Source organism: Lipotes vexillifer, unplaced genomic scaffold (genome assembly GCF_000442215.2).
Source record: "Lipotes vexillifer unplaced genomic scaffold, Lipotes_vexillifer_v1.1 scaffold543, whole genome shotgun sequence".
NCBI lineage: Eukaryota > Metazoa > Chordata > Mammalia > Artiodactyla > Lipotidae > Lipotes > Lipotes vexillifer.
In genome coordinates this window covers 5,127,928-5,151,048 of record NW_006799055.1, presented here as the reverse complement: position 1 = coordinate 5,151,048, position 23,121 = coordinate 5,127,928, and the positions used below count along the sequence as shown (strand labels likewise).

Genomic DNA, 23,121 nt, shown 5'->3' with positions numbered 1-23,121 from the left:
GGTGGCCAGTCCACACAGGGCCTCTCACTTCAGTGGCACAGATCCCAGAACGGATCCCCCTCTGACCTTTTTAATCTCAATATTTACATGCATCATATAATAGGTGTGTGCACTCTCACACTTTCCCATTAAATACCACAGCTTAAAATACCAATTTCAGCATAATTCTTTCATTTGAGACTAAATGTCCTATGAAATGAATGTTTCCAAGTCATTTGAATATGGTTTTATTGTGGTATGTGTAACAACCACCTATATACTCCACTAGTATAGTTTCTTCTCTCCTTTAATAATCACCACCAGAAAAAAAAAATACTGATACAACTTCTAGCTACTTAGGTAAATGAAAAAACAGGATTCAAAGAATCAAATGAACAAAAACATCAGGCTACAAATGAACACAACATTTAGTCATCATACCTGAATATCCCCAGAGAAGTTGTTGTGCTAGAATATAATTAAATCCGTTCTTAGAAAAAGCCAGAATTGTCACAATTTTCACATGATGGCTACAGGAATTATTCTGTATCTTAAGATAACACAGTTTGCAGAATCTTACACATCATTATGTAAAAGAAAAGCCATAAACAAAACTCCAAACGTAGCAGAATGCACATTTAAGATTTAAAGATGTATTTCAATAGGAACTAAAACCAAACTATTAGGCATTCCTACCATTTGTCTGACTCAACTTTTTTTCTATTTATTCCCTCCAAAACCCATTGATGGGCTCCTCTAACTTCTGACTGTCACCCGTTTGCTCAGATAACCTAACACAGAAATAATCTCGACCTGTAATAGGAAAAATGAAACAGAATCATCGTTCCAACTCTGCAGCTCTAGCAGGTCACGTAAATCCTTCAAATTCTTTCGGCTTCAATGTCCCCAGCCCTCAAAGGAGGGTGACGATTATCTCAGGATTGTGGAGAGCAAAGGAGATACTGAAGACACAAGAAATCCTGACTCACAGGCACAGTGGGGGGGTCTGCCTTTTCGTCCTTGTCCCTGCAACACCACCCCACCTGGCCCAGCCGTGGGGGCTTGGCATTAGCTTGTCACCCAGGCACTGGGAGTACAAAAGAAGTAACAGACGGCCCCTGCTCTCAAGGATTCATAGTTTGGCACAGTGAAAACGTGCCTGTGACCAGGCAAAGGGGAGCGCATGGACTGCGACAGGGTCCGGGCGTGAACCAGAGACGGCCCCTCAGGTCTGCGGTGCCGGGCAGGGCCGGAGACGCGGGAGTGGGAAAGTGAGCCGCTTGGAAGAGGCACGTGGGCTGAGGGTTAGAAGATGAAGGAAAGTCACAGGACCAAGTGGAGGAGGGAGCCAGTAGTCTAAGCAAAAGGAACACCGTGTGCAAAACACAGGTATGAGAAAACCTTAATTCGGGTAAAAAAAAATTCACCAAGCACCCACCTTGAAGTGGGCGCTGTGCTGCAAGGCGGTGACAAACCTCACAGGGCTCAGGTCTCACAGGACGCAGGGAACTCAAGTTTGTCATCTGCAAGCGCCTGCGACCCCCCCCCCGGGCCCAGCCGTGGGGGCTTGGCATTAGCTTGTCACCCAGGCACTGGGAGTACAAAAGAAGTAACAGACGGCCCCTGCTCTCAAGGATTCATAGTTTGGCACAGTGAAAACGTGCCTGTGACCAGGCAAAGGGGAGCGCATGGACTGCGACAGGGTCCGGGCGTGAACCAGAGACGGCCCCTCAGGTCTGCGGTGCCGGGCAGGGCCGGAGACGCGGGAGTGGGAAAGTGAGCCGCTTGGAAGAGGCACGTGGGCTGAGGGTTAGAAGATGAAGGAAAGTCACAGGACCAAGTGGAGGAGGGAGCCAGTAGTCTAAGCAAAAGGAACACCGTGTGCAAAACACAGGTATGAGAAAACCTTAATTCGGGTAAAAAAAAATTCACCAAGCACCCACCTTGAAGTGGGCGCTGTGCTGCAAGGCGGTGACAAACCTCACAGGGCTCAGGTCTCACAGGACGCAGGGAACTCAAGTTTGTCATCTGCAAGCGCCTGCGGTGCCGAGAACAGAAGAGGGACACCGAACGGGTCGGGGCCAATCACGGGACGCCCCGCAGGCCGCACGGACAAGACCGCGCCTGTCCCGCGTCAGGACGTGCTCGAAACCCGCGAGCGGCGCAGGCGGTGATGAGACGAGGGGTGTGGGCACAGTGACGGCGTGACACCCGAGACAGAGGGCCTGCAGCACAGCCAGATAAAGTGCAATCCCCAGACCCCGGAGGCTGGAGAACAAGGATGGCGAACGGGGGGTTCATTCCTGGGCATGGTAACGGGCGCCTTTCTCAGGAGGAAGGACCGGGCAAAAGGAGAGACAGACGCAGAGAGAAGATGAGGACCCCAGCTGGGAGAATGCTGACTTTGAGACACCTAAGGAACTCCGAGGGCAGAATGAGAACAGCTGCCATTTCATCACCATTTCTTATGAGCAGGTAGCGTGTTAAACTATACACGTTCTGTACACATCATCCGATCTTCAGAGAAACGCCTACCACGACTAAAATATTACAACTGAGGTTATCAATAAGCTGCCCCACTGCGATAATGCACACTGGATAAAATTCAGTTGGTAAGTTGTGACTGCCTGCCATCCTCCACTCAACCCTTATTCTCATTTCATTCCACTTGTAAGAAAGCAATCTTGCATTTCGTGTAATTGAATCTTGAGGGCCCCAGATATACTCTTTTTTTTTTAACATCTTTATTGGAGTATAATTGCTTTACAATGGTGTGTTAGTTTCTGCTTTACAACAAAGTGAATCAGTTATACATATACATATGTTCCCATATCTCTTCCCGCTTGCGTCTATTCCACTTGTAAGAAAGCAATCTTGCATTTCGTGTAATTGAATCTTGAGGGCCCCAGATATACTCTTTTTTTTTTAACATCTTTATTGGAGTATAATTGCTTTACAATGGTGTGTTAGTTTCTGCTTTACAACAAAGTGAATCAGTTATACATATACATATGTTCCCATATCTCTTCCCTCTTGCGTCTCCCTCCCTCCCACCCTCCCTATCCCACCCCTCTAGGCGGTCACAAAGCACCGAGCTCATCTCCCTGATATACTCTTAATGGAAGGATGTTCCTGTACTGCCATGATACTGATGAGGAAAGAGAGGCTCAGACAGGTCAGGTAACTTGTTCAAAGTCACACGATGGAGGAGTCGAGTCTGAGCCCAGATTTGTGAGGCCACAGAGCCCAGGCTTGTAACCACTACACTGCCCCTCTTGAGACTGGGGTGACAACTGAAGGTATGGAGACCATTACATATGCGTGACAGTGGATTGCCTGGGGGTGAATGAGTATACTCGAAGAAAGTAAGGAACAAAATGAGAGCTGGGCAAGGAGTTCCTGAACTAATCCCATTTAGGGGGTAAGCTGAGGAACGGGAATTCACAAATAATTCTCAGAAGCAGGCAAAGAAGTAGAAGGACACCGAGAGAGTGGTATCATCAAAGCCAGGGAGTTCAAAGAGGGAGTAACCAATAATACCAAAGCTGCAGGGAGATCAGGTAAAAAGAACAGAACATTCCACTAGATTTTATAATTTTTAAAAAGTCATTAACTGGTGACCTCAGTCAGGCAATTTTATTGGAATGATGTAGAAGCAAAAGTCCATGTGTTGTGGTAACAGATGATGAGAAAGTACAGACAACAAACACACGCCACTCCTTCCAGAAGCCGGACTATGACGGGATGCAAGAAAGCAAATCAAAGTCAAGGTCTGTTTCGTTTTCCCCCAAACGGAAAAGACGGAAGCGTGTAATTGCAAATGGGAAAGAGGCAACAGAGGTAAACGGTGAAAGTACAAGTAGTAACTTAATACTTAGCTCAGGATTTTAAATGTGACGCAAGCGAAAGGTAAAACTACCACACATTGAGACAGATTTTGCTTGGGCTACAGAATTAGAGAAATACCCATCGCAGAGGAAAAAAACTTCACACTTAAACTGTATGCAGCAGTACTTTCAAAATTGGGCAATCAGATTTTACTGAAATTGGTAAACAGAAGTCCACAGTGCTTTGTGTCAGCAAGACAATCACACAGTCATTATTTAGAGCAAAAAAGATCCAGTGCTGTTAGACATCTGGGACCTTCCCTACCATAGGAAGGGAGCTACACAGACGTAATACTCTCGGCCTCTCCCCTCCCCACTCGTAATTCCCCACCTGCCCCACACAACAGAAAAAGGAATGACTTCTCAACCAGTCAGGGTGAAGAGGCTCTGCCCCTGCCCAGGGAGACTCGTGGGGCAGGACATACCCGGGAAGGAAGCCCGAGGTCTCCCAGTGCCCCTGCAACTGGCCTGGCGAGCTCACCCGCCTCTCGAGGGGTCACAGCACAAGCCCACCACGCACCGCAAGCCAGAAGCCCCACTACCAGGATTATCAGTAACACAGGGGAGACTGGCGACGTCTACCTGCTGGATCCCTCTCTGTGCATCTCTTCACTGACGCGGCTCTCAGGAAAGCAAAGGTGTCATTTATCGGGTCCCCATCAGCCCCTACACGTTTCATGTTTCATGTTCCCAAAACATGGCAATAAAGTAGTATCAAAAAAAAACTTTTGTCTGGAACCAGTGGTATAAAAGCAATAGGGAAGATACCCAGGAAGCAGTTACCCATCACCCAGATGGCCAGATAAAAATACCAGAAAGGCTAGAGATCAGGATTATTAAATAATCACAAGGGTGGCAGGCCAATACTTTAATCAAGATAGGAAAAGTGACCACGAAGACAACTTCTGGGGTAACTGAGCCACAGGTTACAGGCAACAAACACAGTGAAGACGTCTCTTCTAGTTCAACAGTCAAAAAAAAAATTAACCAGGAACCAGAGATAAAACATGGTATTGGTATGATCCCACAATAACAAACCAGAATCCACAGTAGGTGAGAAAATGAAAAGACATACAAAGTGGGAAGACTCAGCATTATAACAATGTCAAATTACCAAAGTTAAGAGTATATAAATTTAATTTGTCCCTAAAAATATTACAGTAGGTACCCCATCCATCTAAGGCCAGAGAAGCAAGTTGTGGCCATGTTCTGTGCTACAGGGTACTTGAGCATTTTGAGTAAAAGCAGTATCATTCTGCTGGTTTTCTACCCCTTTCACCTGATTTGATTCTGAATAACTTTTGACTGATTTCCAAACCCCTATCTACCTCAGAAACTACTGGCCATTAACAAAACATCTGTCTTCAAAAGAAAGTAAAACCACACAATGAAACAGCACAGCCATGAGAAAGGATGATCTACAACTGCGTGCACCAACCTGGACGGATCTCACAAACTCAGAGTAAGTGAAAGCAGCGGACAGAGTGCACACTGTGATTCCCCCCCACAGGGAGTATGATAACTCGCTGAATCAATCGGTGCTATTAAGAGTCAGGGTCACGGTTACCCTTGAGTGGACAGGACTGTCACAGAAAAGGCAGCCAGGAGTCCCTGGGTGTTGGCAGTCTTCTGGTTTTGATCTGGGCATGTTCAGTTTTTAAGACTTCATTAGGCCTACTAAGATATGTATACTTTTCTGTACGTACATTATATTTCAACGTAAAGTTTTTATGTAAGAATGTAATAGAGAATTTGAAAAGTAAGGATTTCTAAAACTTTGGAGCAAAGAACAGCAGAGTAATAGGAATCCACATTTAGACTCCCAAAAAGGCTGCTCTGAAGATGACAATTCCCAGTTAAGGAAGGGATGTAGATATTGGGAACAGCAGTGTCCCAGGGAGGACACCCTCCCGGTTTACACCCGCACTCCCCTCAGCACCACTCTGCTCCATCCTGAACTCGCCTTCCCCATGCCAGCTCCTTTCCCTTCTGTTTACATGAATGATGCACAATCATCACCTTTGAAAAGAAAACAGCATATAGTATAAAAGACACATAACAAAGAATATGCTTTACAACCTCAACTAGTAGGACAAATCTAGAATTTTTCAGGCCAATATCTAACTTAGAAAAAGTTCAGGCAACAGTCTTACAAGAGAAAGGATGCTCACAAAAGTTGAAAGATAATACTAAACAGAACCACGGTGATTTTTTTCCCAAAAAGGATTCCCAATAAAGAACACCCAGCCTTTGCTACGACCCCAGGAGTGCCCTTTCCTGGCCCTGCTGCAGAGGTCATTTTGTCAGCCTGCATTTCCTCGACGCTGCCTCAGGACAGCCACACAGAACTGAGGAGGCAGGTGGTGTGAGCACAGAGCAAGGCTGACGTCCTCCTCTCCGCGTATGCGCCCTCTAACCCACAAGAGCGCCCTCACACCCACAAGAGCTCCCTCACCACCGGATAGGCTACAAGGGATGAGGCTGGGGGCACAAATGGAAAAGAAACGGGGAGCACTGAAACCTGTAAAGCACTGCGCACGTGCCAGGGATCACATCCATAAAGGCACACCGCCAGACCGTGACAAGAGACTTTTAAATACAGTATCACGTTCGGATTCTTTTGGATGTCAGAATCCAGCACTGACACATCTTAAACTACAACAAGTACGTGAAGTTGAACCACATGGAACTGCTGAGTGATAACGTCTAAAATGGATAACTAATAATTTCGTATCGGTTCAACTTAATAGGAAACTTACATAAACTGTCATTTTTATCAATACATATATTAAAAAAACAACAACAACTAAACAGCTATAATACCTCGGGTTTGGGCAGCTTCCTTTAAAGCAGCCAGAAGGTGAGGCTTCAAGTTATCCAAAATAAATTTTCCTTCGAGACCTGGGAAAAGGGACCTAAAAAGTGAAAGAAACACAGCAATTTTAATCTTCTAACAATTCTAAGATACAGAAATTCAATGATATAATTTCAAGCCAGTTAAATGTAATTACTATTTTACATCAATTATCAGGCACACATCTAATCATACTGCAATACTTTTTGATCAAGTATTACCCAGGCTTCACTTTAAAACATGAGGACATCATGGACCATATCTAAATCCAGAAATTGTCTAAACTTCTTAGAATAAAATTCATTTTATTTTCTGAAATGTCAATACACACCCTGAGTTATAAAGAATTACTTAGTGTGGTATTTTAATTAATTTAAATTAACTTCATCAAAATAATTCACTTTTGACTAACTGTAGTTACTATGAGCTCTTTATAACCATTCTTTTCTGTGTTCTGTTACTGGAATTTCCAAGAAAAACAACAGCTTGGACCCGCTCTTTAACTGGTAAACATCTGGATGCCTTTCACCTTAGAATGTAAAAATGTATCCTTTCCTATTTTAACACAGCAGCTCTGCAAAAGTCACCCTAAGGTAACATCCACACTGACAGCTGACGAATTTCACAGCCGCCAACTGGAAGTGCGGGCAGGGGCAGAAGGTGGGGTCCGCTCATACCTGGGATAGTTTTCTGAGCCTATATAGACCACATCTTGATCGGACACAGACGAGGAGAAAGGGATGAAACTTCCGTTCTGTAGGGGCAGCAGCTCCAGCCCCAGCAGCTCGCCGTAGGCCTGGTCGGAGAGCACGAACTCTAGCAGGTGCAGCTTCTCGGCGGCGCTGGTACCGCCCAGGTGCGCTGCCTTCCGCAGCACCTGCCGGGTCCACGCGGGCGTCACCTTCCTCAAGGGCCTCACGCTGGACACCGCGAGCTGAACGGCGGCGGCCACGTGGGCCGGGACCCTGACGACCTGCTTCCCTGAGCTCTGCAGATAGCTGAGCACGGACCTGGTGCATTCCAGACTCTCGTCCAGTTCCGAGAAGCACGCCTGCTCCAAGGGGACCCAGTGGCCGCTGAGGGAATACAGGACTGCGTGCTGGAACAGCTCGTGAAACAGAGGCTCCAACACGGGCTGCCAGTGCGCCGTGGCCCGCTTGACGTCGGGCCACAGCTTGTAGATGACGTCCACCGACAGGGGCAGGTCGGGGCTCCTTCCCGCCTGCAGACGTTCTATGGAGTCTAAGATCAGAGTGGCATAGGCTCTAGGGACGACGTTCAGGACGAGAAACTCATTCCACAAGGCGGCCGGATCCCTCCACTGGTCCAGCTCTCTCCATTTGATGCTCCTGCGATTGTCCGTCAGGCCAAAGAAGCCACTGATGTGAGCTGGGAGGCCGGTTTTGCTTTCCTCGCCTGGCGGTAAAGGAAGGAAGCAGAAGGCTTTCCCGGAGAACTCGGACGCTGCTCCTCCCTCCTGCTCATCCCCGCTTGACAGCAGCATGGCTATTCCAATGACGGGGACGAACTTCAACTCATCAGCCAATGCATCAAGCCTACTACTAATCCCTCGCCCACCCACGCTGTTACACACCAGCCAAGATGTTTTCTGTGCACCCCTGGCACTCTCATCTTCTAAAACTATATTTATAGGGTACGTGACACAGGTTATGCTGTTGCTGGGAATCTTCTCACAATAGTTACTGATGGCGGCCCCCAGGATCTTTATAGAATTCGGCCGCTCCTGTGCCAGGGCTGCACTCTCACTAGCAGTCACTCTGAAGACCAGCTTCTCTGTTCCATCGGCCTCGCGGACCTGTAAGGAGATGTCCTGCACACTTTTCAGAAAGAGCAGCACCGTGTCTGCATCTGCCCTGAAGGACTCAAACAACTCGAGAACCTTCTGCTTATTGTAGAGGTTACTACTAAGCTGGGAGGGCTGCAGCCGAAGGGGGAAACGGAAAAATGTTCCTGGAAAACTGCCATTTATAAATGTCTCCTTGGTGCTTCCAAAGATGCCAATAAATGGTGCAAACTGGTCTGAAAGTTCGCTAATTTCTCTGCTGTCCTCTTTGAGATTCCAACATTGGCCTGATTCATGTGGACCAAAAAGTGTCTGATGAGGATCTAACATCCCAATCTGATCACCACTAAAGATACACGGAACATCTGTAAAGGAAAATTCAAGTCATGATCAACTCTGAAATTTAAAGGACAATTGTACAATACATAGTTACTATCATATATTACACATGAAAAAGCATGAGCCACAAGATGACCCAAAAACAAACTAAATCTAGCTTTGGAAATATAATTCTTTGAGCACAAAAAATGATTTCTCTTTTGATTCAAAAAGTACCAGGCATTGAGAGACTTTACATGATTGCTGTGAAAACCTAAGATATATCTTCAAACACTTATGAAACAATTAAAATACGTAAAGAGAATTTGGATATTTACACTCTCCCCACAGCCAAGCGAACCCAATTAAACAGAACAGAGTTGCAGCCTATGCTCAAAATAAAACTTCAACCACAGATTCTCTGAGAAAAGAGGGAAGGGAAAGAACAACACAGATGATCAGCAAGCACCGTGCCCTGGAGCGAGTGTGAAATGGGCAGTGACTTGAGGGCCTAACCTTCACACAAGACACAACTCCGTGAGGTCCACCTGTGATACGCCTGGCCACTGACCACAGCCTCAGGTGTCCCAACCGCTGACTCCTAAGCTCTTGGGTATTTTAAGTAAGAAATGTTACATCCACCGACCCAGCCACCACGTCCACCAGCAACGCCGGTCCATGGCCCCCTCGTCCACACTCCCTGTTCCACTCCCACTATTGAAACTGTGTCAGGGAGGCTCCTGATGGTTGTAAAGCAGGACTCAAGAACTTCGCAAATCCTCAGATTAGAGAACAGCGCCCCGGGTAACACTGTCCCACATAAATGTGCTCGTTCTCCAATAGTGAACAAATCCACAGTGAGAGCAGATGCTGGCCATCAGGGGAATCTCTAAACAATTCACTCCTGTACAACTGGCTCCATGCTTACGCAACTCATGTGTGTGCCCCCATAAAGTTTAAAAACTACTACATGACACAGATGTGAGGAGTAACTCACAAATACTTGAACACATGAATATTAATATTCATATAATTGTTATATAATGATTTCATCACTGTTATTACATAACACATAACTAATATTACTTAACACAATATCATACAACATATCGTAATAATGTAAATGCAATTTAAAAAATAGGCTTACTAAAAGTGGGCCATAGTGATGGTGACCCTATATCCCACTTGCCCAGAGCAGTCCCAATTCAGGCCAGTGTCTGAGAATAATACCACCTCTTTCACTCTCAGCAGTGTCCCAGTTTGGGCAATAAATTATGTGCCACTCTAGCTACAGCTACAGCTCTGCCAGCTCAACCCTCCTTCTCCTGCAAGTTCAAAATGCACAAATGGTTTCAAACTAAATGATAACAAGTGCTAATTTCATAAAAAAGTTTTATCACAAAACTATAGTAAATACTAAGAGCTCTGATTCTGGAAGAACAGCCATATACCCTTAGAGGTGTCTACCCTAAGGGTTTCAAGTATTTCCTACTATAACTATGAATCAGAAACCTCATATTCCTTCTAGATTCCAAGCATGATTTCAAAGTAATGGTTAAAATACTCGTAGGTTTAAAGAAAGTAAAATTTTTATGAGGAAAGTGAGAAACCAGAGTCATTTCAAAGGTCCTCCCCTTGTCAGTTATTCAATACCACTGGATATTATACTTTCTTCTTCCTGTTATTTAAACCTATGTACAAGAAAATCTGTGAAAATCAGTTTGCCTGACTCCTAGAGATTTGCAATGTAAAAGTTTTTAGAGTAACAATTTTGTGTAGGCTTTTCAACAGCTCACGTAAAATCTCAAACCTCACATAAAATGACTTAATATACTACACTGATTCCACCGGAAATGATGGCATTAACTTTTGCATCACGTGATGAAGATTTGGTATAGTTACCATGGTAACTTGAGAAAACACAAGACGCCCTGATACTTCATTGATATACTTCTTGCCACTGACAGAGAATTTGGGAAAAATGCCTTTTGAAACAGTATCATCTCCAATAAAGTACAAAATATAGGCTAAAATAATTTTCAGTCTCAAGACTGAAAAGCCAAACACCATACCTGTTATATGATAGACAGAATTAAACCCAATTCCGAATCTTCCAACCTTCAAAGGGTCGTCCTTTTTCCTGCTCCGTGCTATTTCCTGAATGCCGTGCCAGTCCTCCGGGGTGAAAACCGCATTGTTGTACACGTAGAGAGCTGGCCCTGGGCATCAAGGGGCACATGCAGGTGTTGAGAAAGAAGGGAGCCTGGGCGTTCACCTCTCTTACAATAACCTCCTCTGCATAACATTGCTTATTTGATGGGAAGACGGAAAGAGCTGAATGCAGTGACTGATTGAGCATTACAGTTTGGTTGTTTTCACATTAAAAACAGAAATTACAAATTAATGGTAAAAATTACCAGCAGAAGCAATATAGTATTGTTGACCAAAACTCCAAAAAGGCAAAACTATGTACTTAGATACTCAAAACACAGGGCAAAGAAGAAAATTAATCACAGGGTACTACTTTTAAATTTGTTCCTAAATAGAATATTTATTTTTGTGAATGGAATTACCTGTAAATGTATAAGAAGACTAAAGAAACCTTGTTAATATATTATTTCATAGGGTGAAAAATAACCCTTCTCACGTGCCTATGAATTCAAGCACAGATATGGGGATGCTGGCCACCGTTTGCTTTACAAAAATGGCGTGACTGCTATTTGGAAAATAGTCAAAGTGGGGATATGAAAAGGCCAAGACTGCAAGGCTTTTGTAGGAAGGACAAGCACGTGGAGGCTGCCTCTGCTAAACCCAGGCCACAGGGTGTCCTCAGACACAGCAGGAAAGGGTCTGGGGAAGCCCCAGATTTCGCCACACTCCTTCACTTGTACCTCTTAATTAACCACATCCTTGAAATCCTTAGTAAAGTGAGAAACTGGGGAAGATCTCTGAGTTTTCTGCATCGGATCTGACATTCTGAGTCTTTTGTAATCTCATTACATAAAAAGGAAACAAAAACAAGCTGAACTCAAGAGTTCTCATGTACAACACTAAGTGTCAGTAAAGGGAAAAAACTGTGACCCAAGAAGATGACACCCAGCCAAGATACCGCTCGTGTCTGAATGCGAAAGAAAGACCCTCAAACACCACAAGCACGGAGGGCCCTCAACAGACATTTGTTAATTAAAGAGATCAAAGATCATGTCCACTTCCTTCTGTATGTGCAAGTTTTAAAAAATTGTCTAATCTGACGTCACTTTAAAGAGCCTCTCTCTAAGTATGCTTACGCGTAAACTCAGCTAAATAATCTTGTTTCATAATTTTTTCTTTTAATGAGGTGACGTCAGGGCTGGAAGGAAAAACTCCTAGACATGAGAGAATTGTGAAGCAGAATACTTCCAGGGTCGCTTCCCGACCTCTTCCCGTATACAGTTCTACAGGGCTCTCCCCCAGTCAGGACGACACCGGACAGAAAGCATTATGACACACACGATCGCCTTGAACCCTCAGAGTGACTGGGGCGGACTATGTTCTCGCCGCTCCACAGGGGAGAAGGCGGACAGGCACCAGCCTCAGGGCCCGCCCAGGCACAGGAAGGAAACACTCCACACACCAGCACCCCACGGACGTGGGCCACGGGGAGCCCCGTGCAGGATCAGGGTTCAGACAAAAGTCCCTCATATCTACACGGGGTATCTTTCAACAATGACTACATTAAATCACAGACTCTCAGAGCCAGGAAACCTGACTGGTTTCACCCTCTCACAGAACAAATGAACAATGCGGGTGAGCTGACTTGCCCAAGATCATGAAGGGGGCAGGAGTCAGGGCTGGAATGAAAACCTCCTGCCACACTACGTCTCATCCCATCTCCTTATAGAATTTTTAAAATGCAACTTCCATATCACAAATATGACCTAAGAATAAATATATGTATTTATTGATATAATAAATATATCATAAATGCTAAATATTTAGTATTTAGATGTTTAACAGTAATATTGATTACCCTCCTAAATCATGAAACCTCTTTTAAAAAATGACTTAATCTCCTTAAAAATATGTCCAGGAAAGCCTGAACTGATCCTCCCTTTTCTCAATAACTTTCTACCACACACAGTCATTCACAGTCACCCTACTGACTTTAAAGCTGCACTAAAAGTTACGAATATTCTTTTCAACACAGCATTTCAAAGCGCAGGACTTCAGCAGTCTTTACGCTGGTTATCGCTTCTTACTGTCTTTACTTTCATTTTCCTTACTCACTTCTCTCCTCAATCTTTCTTCTCACCCGACTTCAAAATAATTCATGGGCACTCTCAAAGCGCAAAGTAATACACAAAGCCACAGCCTCTAACTTCTTTCCAAATGCAGAGAAGTGTTCTATTTGTCTCGCTAATGATATAAATGCTCACAAGTTGACTGAACAGAATAAGAGGTTTATGTACTTACATTGCTTATTACTCTGAGTTTCAAGATTTTTATTCTTCACTCTGTAAAAATACCAACTAGCAGAGACATCTGCCCACAAAAAGCAGAGAAAAACATCTCTTGGAGTTAAATACGCCAAGAAGTGAAGGACAGGTGGTAACTTGACTGTTCATTAAACACTGAATTGTAAATCACTAAAACTCACCTGTTAGTACATAAAATAAAACTTGTCCATAACTAATTATTGATTCTTACCCTGATATTGTGCCATATCTTTTGACCAAAGAGTCTCTGTTCCATACTGAGTTTCATCATATAAAAATTTAACTTCTGTGGCCCCAGCATCTTCTGCATTCTGAATTAATTCCTAGTCAAGAAATACACCAAAAAATAATAATATTTAATAAAACAGTAATCTACTGCCCATCTTTGTATTTACCTATAATATTTAAAAAGTAATTACACATAAGTAAAGGAAACCCACTATTTGCATTGTGAGCGAGGTCTTTGTACATTCTTACAGTTAGCAAGTGCTGATATGTAGTCCTTCCACATTGCTTATTGTGTAGATCTGTGTGCCAGCCAACTCAGTATAATTTTTCTCCCTTGGATATTTTAGTAGAATTCGACCTAGTTTAGTCTAACGTAAAGAACAGGTGACAATTTCCTGGATGAGCTCTGAATTAGACCAAACCAAATCAAGGGGTTATATTTTAAATGGATGGGTCTTTAGACACAGAATAATCCACCCTGTATTAGCACACTCGTGAACCTCTAACTTTGGGGGGCACTATTTTTTACTTTCCCAGCACCCTGGAATCACTAACAGGGGTGGGGGGTGGCAGGGATGGGCAGGAACTGCAGAGGGTGTACACTGATACTACAGCCATGCCGACAGCAAAGCCTTCATCCGAGCGGGTGACACAGCACACTGCCTGCATGCAACAAGATAAGCATCAGACTGAGTGCGGGAGCAGTGTGCAAATGAGAGCTGGTTGTGACATCAGGGGGGTGGTCAGTTCACCCCGCGCACACCAGAAGGCTGGGGACAGTTATCCCACATGCCGTTCAACCCCAAACACGAACACGTGACCACGCTTTTATCTGCCTCCTCATCAGCTGCAAAGTCTTCCTGTTTACACAACTTCCCATTTCTCATGGGATTTTTAAGACCCACTCCCACCCTATTTAGTCTAGTAGAATCCCTAAAAATTAGCAATCTTATTTACATTAGGGTATAATATAAAATAATATTAAAGGTAGAAATAAAAATTAAATAGGTAGCAAAATGCAAGTTTAACTTACAGGATGATAGCACTTTAGAGGCTGGATCTTGCTTTCATCTGGATAGCTACTTGAGACTTATGTGTATTTGAGGCAACAGAGATGAAGAAAACAAGATAACATCCCAAGTCCCAGATTCCAACTATCAGTCTCAAACTGAACAAAGATTACGATGGGGCCCTTCTTCTCAGGGGATCTCTTTCAAACTGATTCTGAGAAGAGGAGGCAATAAATGTGCCAATTTGCATCAGATCTTGAGCTATAGTCACTAAAATTTCTCTGGATCTATTTCAGCAAACATCACACAAGGTGGTGGCCTAAGTCTAGGTAATTCTAAGACTCCTATTACATCTAAAGTGGTAGAATTCTACTAAAATATCCAAGGGACAAAAATCATACTGAGTTGGCTGGCACACACATCTACACAATAAGCAAAGTGGAAGGACTACACATCAGCGCTTGCTGACCCTAAGAATGTACAAAGACCTCACTCACGACCACTGCCTTGTTTGCCAACAGGATCTCCATCACTCATTTTTGAATTGATGAGGACCTGCTAAATCCTATCTTAAATTTATTCTGTTCACCTCTCTCTACCCCCATAACCCAATAATGACACTCTTCCCACCTTCACTTTCCTAATATCTCAATACAAAAATGGCTTTCAAATTAGCCTTCTGTGAGCCACTGATGCCTGTTCTCAGAGACGGACTTAAACTGCCCCAGTGCCTCATCATTATTAAACTCCCTAAGGTACAGCACTCCTCAGTCAGCGCCTGCCTGAGTATGACTAATACTAAGGTAAGCTAAACTGACCTAGTGCTTATTCTCTAAAATGTTACCACCTGAACTAGAAAATATAATAAGAGCTAAGATATTGGACATAATAAACACTAAATAATTAGAGGAAAATGCATAATAATTGATCTACTTTTACACTTAATTAAGGAAGTTTCTTATTAAGCTTAAATACAAAATCTAACTTTTGCAGTATCTTCCACTTGCATTCTTTTATGATTGTTCAGTTTGTTTTTTTAATGAGTGTATTCAAACTAAAAGAATATACTGTAAATAGAAATACTTAACTAAAACAATTATCCTTTTAAATAAACTCTCCCAAAAAGCAAACTTCTAAATCTAGGGGAGTCAAACAGGCATGGGTTCATGGCCCCTGGATGTGGGTTTTGTCTTATTTTATTTGGTCAGCTGGTTGGTTTGTAATGCCCCTGCACAATGTTTTACATAAAATTCATAAAATTACATTATATGATTACATAAAGTTACCAAATAAATGTTCCTAGAGCAACACTGCATGACTACAGCACACTGCAGCTTAGGGGGTTCCTTTGCCTCTGAAACCTCACATATTTACATGGACTGCATCTCAAGCCATCCCATCCAGCGTATGCACTGCAGGTGCAGAGGGAAACAGACACAGCCATTCAAATCTAGACAAAATTCTAAAATGTAAATACTAACAGGCCTTGTAAGTAATACTACTCTGTCTCATTTTTATCAGTGTAAATGCACACATGCACACACCCACACCTCACCTTAAGAATCTGTCCTCCTTCTGGATATCTTCTTAAAATGTCCTTGAGGAAATCAACAAGTGGGGGAGTTGTTTGACCAAATCGACCTGAGAACACGGGTAAAACAATTTAGAAGAAAGTCCAGTCCTCTGGCCTATTATCAACATGTTATTTGGTTCTGAGACACAATGAAGGTGTGCAAGTTCTGACTTCACACACTTCACTGCAGCCCTCTGGTACGAGGGTTACCTGACTAAACAGATTCAGTACAAAGTAAAGCAGATTCAATTTTATCAAATCTCAAGATTTTTAATTAAACTACAAATTAGGTTTTTAAAAAATGTTCAAACATATACCAAATGTCACATAAGATTATTAATTCAAAAATAAAGAGCATGGCGGGGTGTTGCTATTTTCCGAAGCAAATGAAATAAATGGCGCTATTTTGTGGGTGCTTTGCCACTAAGTAATAAGCCAGAGATTGTGGTGCCTGTTATGACATCCTTGATGGTCGCAAACTCAACCAATGTTCCGAGTGTTCTGAAATACGGCACAATGTCTCAACGGCTGCCCAGTTCAAATACCCTAACTCTCTCCTAAACTGGAGATTCTCAGAACTGACCAACCAGGTCACCTTCAGACAGGTGACAGCAAAGCGCAGGGAGCATGGCGGAAGGGAAATAATTTCTCAGATGCACAGAATAAAAATACATCTGTTTAAAGGTAAAAAAGAAATCTGTGCTTAAGACAAAATCATCACTATGAATTTATCTGCATCATTTTAGTACAACTACCCACCACGACCAAGCATCCACAGGACCCTGCCCACAGACTACTCCACCCAGTGCATCCTTACAGCTCACTGGCTCCACCCACACCTGTGTTCCTCTGGCCCTGACAGCCCCTCATCACATCCAAATGTTATGTACATTCATTTTATTTTTAAAACATAATCTTTATGCGACTAAAAATGGAATTTACTCCTGGTAAAGTCAATGTTATACCTCCCCCTTTTAAGCCTTTTGATTGAAGGTTTACAAAAAGATGACAATTTTGGGAAGTCAGATCTCCAATCCTGATCCAGTCAGATAACTGAAAAAAGAAAATAAAATTATGAAAAGCAATATAGTTCCTAATTCTGTAAGTTCAAAACTTTACCTCATTTTTTTTCACCTAAGAAATGTTTGTTTTACAAAACAGAAATAGAGTCACAGATGTAGAAAACAAACCTATGATTACCAGGGGGGGAATGGGGGAGGGATAAATTGGGAGATTGGGATTGACATGTACACACTACTATACATGAAATAGATAATTAATAAAGACCTACTGTATAGCACAGGGAACTCTACTCAATACTCTGTAATGGCCTATATGGGAAAAGAATCTAACTAAGAGTGGATTTATGTATATGCATAACAACAAAAAAGAAATATTGTTTGTTAAGTGTTCATATAAGGAAATAGATTGTTCTGGAGAAGTGAATATTCCAGAGAACAAAAATTTAGTCAAGGGCTTCCCTGGTGGCGCAGTGGTTGAGGGTCCGCCTGCCGATGCAGGGGACATGGGTTCATGCCCCGGTCCGGGAGGATCCCGCATGCCGTGGAGCGGCTGGGCCCGTGAGCCATGGCCGCTGGGCCTGCACGTCCGGAGCCTGTGCTCCGCGGCGGGAGAGGCCACAGCAGTGAGAGGCCCGCGTACCGCAAAAAAAAAAAAAAAAATTTAGTCAAAAATTTCATTTAAAAATGTAAATGCTTTTTCCTCAAATAATTACAAATAGATAAAGATATACAGATTCTGCTTTAGAATAATTTTTAAAATTTTATGGTAAATCAGGATTATCAACATAAACAAAATCATTCTTTTGATCAGCATTTCCAGAGAGTATTACTCAGAACAGAGCTCCATGGGATTTGACAGATATTAGAGGACCAAAAAAAAAAAAAAAAACCTTTAATTTGTTGGAATAATTTGGTTTTTAGGGCATTCAACATATTAATATTATGGTAACCTTCTTTAAAAGGATTATACTATGTGGTATTTCACAAATTTTAGCAGTAATTTTTTTTCATTTGTTTTGAAAAGCATCTTATAAGATACTGTTCCTAGAAATACACTTTGGTAAACTGCTTATAGACGTTGTTATAAAAAAGCTATGATGTGAAAGGAAGAGACAAGTGAGGACTCCAACCTCTGAAGCTGCTTTGGTCTATGATTTCCCCAACTGGCTTTCCTGAAAAATGCCTCAATATTCGTTTTCCTTTCGGTGACTGCTCTGTTTCCCACAAAGGCAGGGTACAGTGTGTGATCATGACCCACAGGAGCAGGTAATGGACTGCTTTTCTGAAAAAAATGCCAGATCCACTTCTCCCCAGCAGTGCACTCATGCTACGGAGGAGTGACTTTCAGGCAACAGTCTGCAAACGCCACCCCAGCTCTCACCTCTGGTAGAAGAGGTGAGAACCGCCTCTGCAACTGACCCTTCCTTGACAGGGAGGACAGGGTGCTGAAGGACGGTGCTCTCCATATCACGACTCCACCATCTCCATCATCCACCCCCCACCTCACACGGCTGCCCTCCAGGCTCCCAGAGCTCGGCCTGCCAAAAGGCGGCTTCAGCTGCCCTCCTCCACCGACAGTGGCACCAGCGTGTCCATTCCCAGTTCCTCTCACATCTAACTCGGTCTTCTCCACTTCCAATTGTTCAGACTCTCAACTTCTGTTGGATTTTTATAACCATCTCCCATCTGGTCTCCTTACTTTCTGTACATCATCTTCATTCTAGTCCCCATTTCTAAAATACAAATCTGAACACGGTTGTTAACAGTTGTTACAGCTCCCAGTTTATAAAGCACTTTCATATACATGTTCCCACTGAATCTTAAGGCAAGCCTGTAAAAAAACCTCTGTGCACAGGAAATACGGAGAAAGATAATCACAACAGTACTGTTGTTAACAACGAAAATTCAGAAACAACCCAAATCCTATGACATATTCATACAGTGGAATATTATACAGCAATGAAAATGACTTAACTAAACTGTACATAAATTGGGGTGAATATTCATAACATAACATTGAGTGAAAAAAGCTAAATCCAAGTTGCTACATATAGCATAATAAGCTTCTTGTAAAGTTCATAAACAGCTAAAAGTAAACAGTATATTGTTTAGCTTATACACACACATCCATACACACATACAAACACAGGTATACACACACACACACACACACACACACACACACGATAAAACTATCGAAACAACTATAAAAAGGCAACAGAATAAAACACACGAAGAGGTAAGGCAAAAGAGACAGGCATACAGGCTGGGGAAGAAAAGAACAGAGGGAAAGGAAACCATCAAGAGCATTCTAGTTCTCCAGTTGGATGAGAATAGTTGTTCATTCTATTATTAACTAACGAATAATTGATTACTAAAAGAAAGCTATGCATAAGCCAAGGATTAGTAGCCCAATTCAGTTAGCTAAGGTACTTTTAAAGAAGAACAGCAAGAAGGAAGGAAGGAAATCTGTAACACAGGAAGATGTCTCCAGGTCTTAAAGAGGACTTGAACATGAAGAATACCCGAAGTAGAACCCTGTTAGTGAAAACACACCTAACTGCTGTGTGAGTCTGACACTGAATGCTTTTGGTAGCTTGTAATCAGTGGCCCACATCGAGGCGGTGATTCTCCCAAAGAGAAATCAGGCAGCAGAGATAACCTCAACAGTGCTACCTGCTTTCTCCCCCTGAGCCTGCCAAGACTTGGGAGTTCTGCTTGGGCCTCTCTCCTTGGACCCTAAATCATTCAACCAAGCAGAGTGACATTGGTCGTGTTCATCTCCAGAGGCAACGAAACCTTAAAAGTTGCCCACTTCCGTCTTCATATTTTATTTCAAACAGAAGGATGACAAAATACTTTGAACGCCGGGTCTCTGTTCAGGCCAGCCTAAGCCTCCCTTAAGAACCTCAGAGACGCTCACTTCCATTTACTAGGAAACAACAACTCTCTCCAAATTGTGAAGCAAATAGTATAGTATGAACTGCGGTCTGGATCTCCCAACACGTCTTCCTCTGTTCAGCTGTCAGGAACACAAAGAGGTTCTCAAGATTCAGGAGCTGATAGGCAGGACGTTGCTGATCAACTAAAAGACAGGAAAGGTAAGCAATACTTCAGACCTCCGGCTTTGAGGCTCAGACACATTTGGCTCGAGGAGAAAGGGTCAGGAAGACGCGCAGCTCTAACGAACAGCTTCACTCCCTTCACAGGACAGGAAGAGAAACTTACACTTTCCTCTTTCAGACCAGGAGAAGCAAGAGAGACAAGGAGAAGGATGGTAGGTGACCTGGAAAGACTGAGGACCAAGTAAGCGCCCAAAGCTAAGTCCAAAGCCAACCAGAACCAGCGAGTGGCACCGAGGTGTCAGCAGCGTTTGTTTCTGCTTACCCTGGAATACGCAGAAGTCTCACCAATGATTCAAATCTAAGAGGTTCTGAGCGGCACTGAATAAAAAGGAAAGAAACCACCTCTGTGAAAGATTCACTTATAAAAAGGAGACCCTTCTTGATGACATGCGTGAGCATCACTAAGTTCACCAGTTCAGTAGCAGTCACAGCCCGTCCTCTGCATCAGGAGAGAACTGTGCCCTCTGACTGTTTTCTAGGAGAGCTCCATCCTTGAGTTCAAAGTTCACTTTTAATGGTTTAAGCTCTTCTTTGTTTTAAAGAACTTTACATTTAACTTTTATTTATTCGCAGTTGACAGCCTGACAGGTTCTCTCTGGTGTGGAATAGTCAGAAGTCCATAGACTTTGGAATCAGACAGACATGGGGTCGAATCCTGACCTGACACTTTATCTGAATCTCGGCTTTGCTCTTCTACAAAATGAACTAGTCACAACCATCTCACGAGGCTGTGGCGCTTCTGAGCAGTAAATGAGACGATACATGGAGAGTCCCCAGCAGAACAGCTTCTGAGCAGTAAATGAGACGATACATGGAGAGTCCCCAGCAGAACAGTACGTGGAACATGGTCAAGTGCTCAGCAAATGTTAATCATATTCCCAGTGAGTTTACCAAGGTGCAGAAGGAGAAACGCACTAAGCAAGTTGCTTCCCAAAATCATGTCCCCAGCCCTGACCGCTATCCCTTGAGCTTCAGTGCCAGAGCCATAGCTCCCTGTTGACGATCATGCCCTAGACTCTTACACAGCAGAGACCTCAGAACTGGTTAGAATTCATTTTATCCCATTCCTACCAGAAATAGGAAAACAGATTCTAACACGTTACTTAACTTGGCCTCTGTTATCCGCTGGTAATAACAGGACCTAGGTCATTTACCTCTTCATGCATTTTCCTAGATGCTTATACCCTGCCACCAGCTCAAACATATGCAAAAGCGAACTGAAACTTGGATCCCCCGGAACTTGCTCATCTCTGCTAACTGAGCATTCCTTTCCTGGTCTGACTCAAGACCTGTGAACATCCTTGGCCGCCTTGGCCGGGCCTTCTCCCGTATTCTACATCCAACACCGTCACCACCCCTCCCTCGGTCTGCACAAATACACACCCCCGTCCGGTACCAAACCACCACAATTTTGTCTTTTACAAAGCCCGCTGTGCATCCTTTCCTCTCAGTTCCAGCTCCACGATCGAAGGCTGGAAGCTCACCCCTCGCTCTAGCACAAGCTTCCTAACTAGACTCCCCGCCGCGCACCCACTCAATCTGAAACACGCTGCACACCACGCCCGCGTCCACCATCCCACAGCAGTGCTTTGCAGAGACACCTCCAGAAACCTTTCCAATAGCAAGACAGAGCCCCAACTGACTCTTTGGCTCTGACCACATCTAGGGGATAAGATGACAAAGGAGAACCAGCGGAACAACCAAAGAAGTAGGTATAGGACCCGGGTGGGTACAGAGGAAGGTCAAGAGACTGGGGCAGACACAGATAAAGAGGTAAGAATGACAGGCTTTCCTCTTCAGTCCTGCCCAAAGACCTCAATCAAGCCACTGTCTCACACCAAAGACCCTGGGGAACCAAGCAGTAAGGAGGACTGATCCCTGGAGGAACACAAGAACAGGTTAACCTGAAATCTGTCTAAGAGGGCAAGAGACCAGAGGGTGCACCCAGGAACACAGAAGGCCAAGATTACACTGAGAGGTTAAAAATTACGGGTACCAAGCATGTCCCCAATATTTGTACTGTGTAGTAAGAAAATCCAATACTTGAAATGCCATCCTGGGTGGCTCAAGCAGTCCTTGTGTATCTGGTTCAACTCTTTTTTACCTCTTTATCACTTAAAAAGTGAAGATATTTACTAGGATAAAATAATAAGTTAATTTCTAGCAAAACGTCTCCATTTAACACCTCCTTCAAGAAAACTGTAGTATTTCCACCAGTCTTAAAGGTTATATATAACATGAAATACTCCAATTTTCCAAAGTTTTGATCTGTTAAATCACTCATTTGCACCTTACAAGTTTTACTATAAATTTACTCCTCAAAATAACAGCTTCCATGTTAAAGTATGCCTGAAGAGCCTCTCAGTCCTAAATTTCTGTGATTCAGAGATGGGTAGAAACATCTAAGACATAAAAGGTGAAAAAGTACTGACCAGGATTCCAGTTAAATGCATAACAAAATCAGAAAAATATGAGTAATGATGAAGTCACTTCAGTGGTTATGGCTCCGAAGAAGCAAACCAAAAACAAAAAAACAAACAAAAAAAACCCCTCTTGCTAAAACGCCCATCAAAAAAGTATCTTAATTTCAGGAAGTGAAGATTCAGACAAAAGGGGGGAGGGGGAAACAATGCCGAAACGGCAAATCGACAGAAATCACAGCAGTGACAGGCACACAGCCCCGTCATTCGATCGGTATCCACCAGGCATGATCATTCCCAGGCAAGCGGGAGCCCGGTCTCCCGTCCCGGCCGCCCCATCCCCGGCCTCTCCCCCCAGACCCCGTCCCCGGTACCCCCCGGCCTCCGTCTCCGTCCCCGGTACCCCCGTCCTCCGCCCCCGTCCCC

At 43.6% G+C, this 23,121-nt stretch overlaps 1 protein-coding gene across 1 annotated transcript in view; it reads right to left on the bottom strand.

Moving 5' to 3' along the window:
* The window catches only part of SACS (sacsin molecular chaperone), a 38,578-nt gene that overhangs the window by 14,924 nt on the left and 533 nt on the right, over positions 1-23,121 (bottom strand). Inside the window, exons 2-7 of the mRNA XM_007471461.1 lie at positions 17,094-17,181; positions 16,111-16,196; positions 13,529-13,640; positions 10,915-11,061; positions 7,398-8,889; positions 6,690-6,781 (exon numbers count right to left, since the gene is read on the bottom strand). Coding sequence (XP_007471523.1) covers positions 6,690-6,781; positions 7,398-8,889; positions 10,915-11,061; positions 13,529-13,640; positions 16,111-16,196; positions 17,094-17,181 — 2,017 coding nt within the window. The remainder of the gene's footprint in view (positions 1-6,689; positions 6,782-7,397; positions 8,890-10,914; positions 11,062-13,528; positions 13,641-16,110; positions 16,197-17,093; positions 17,182-23,121) is intronic.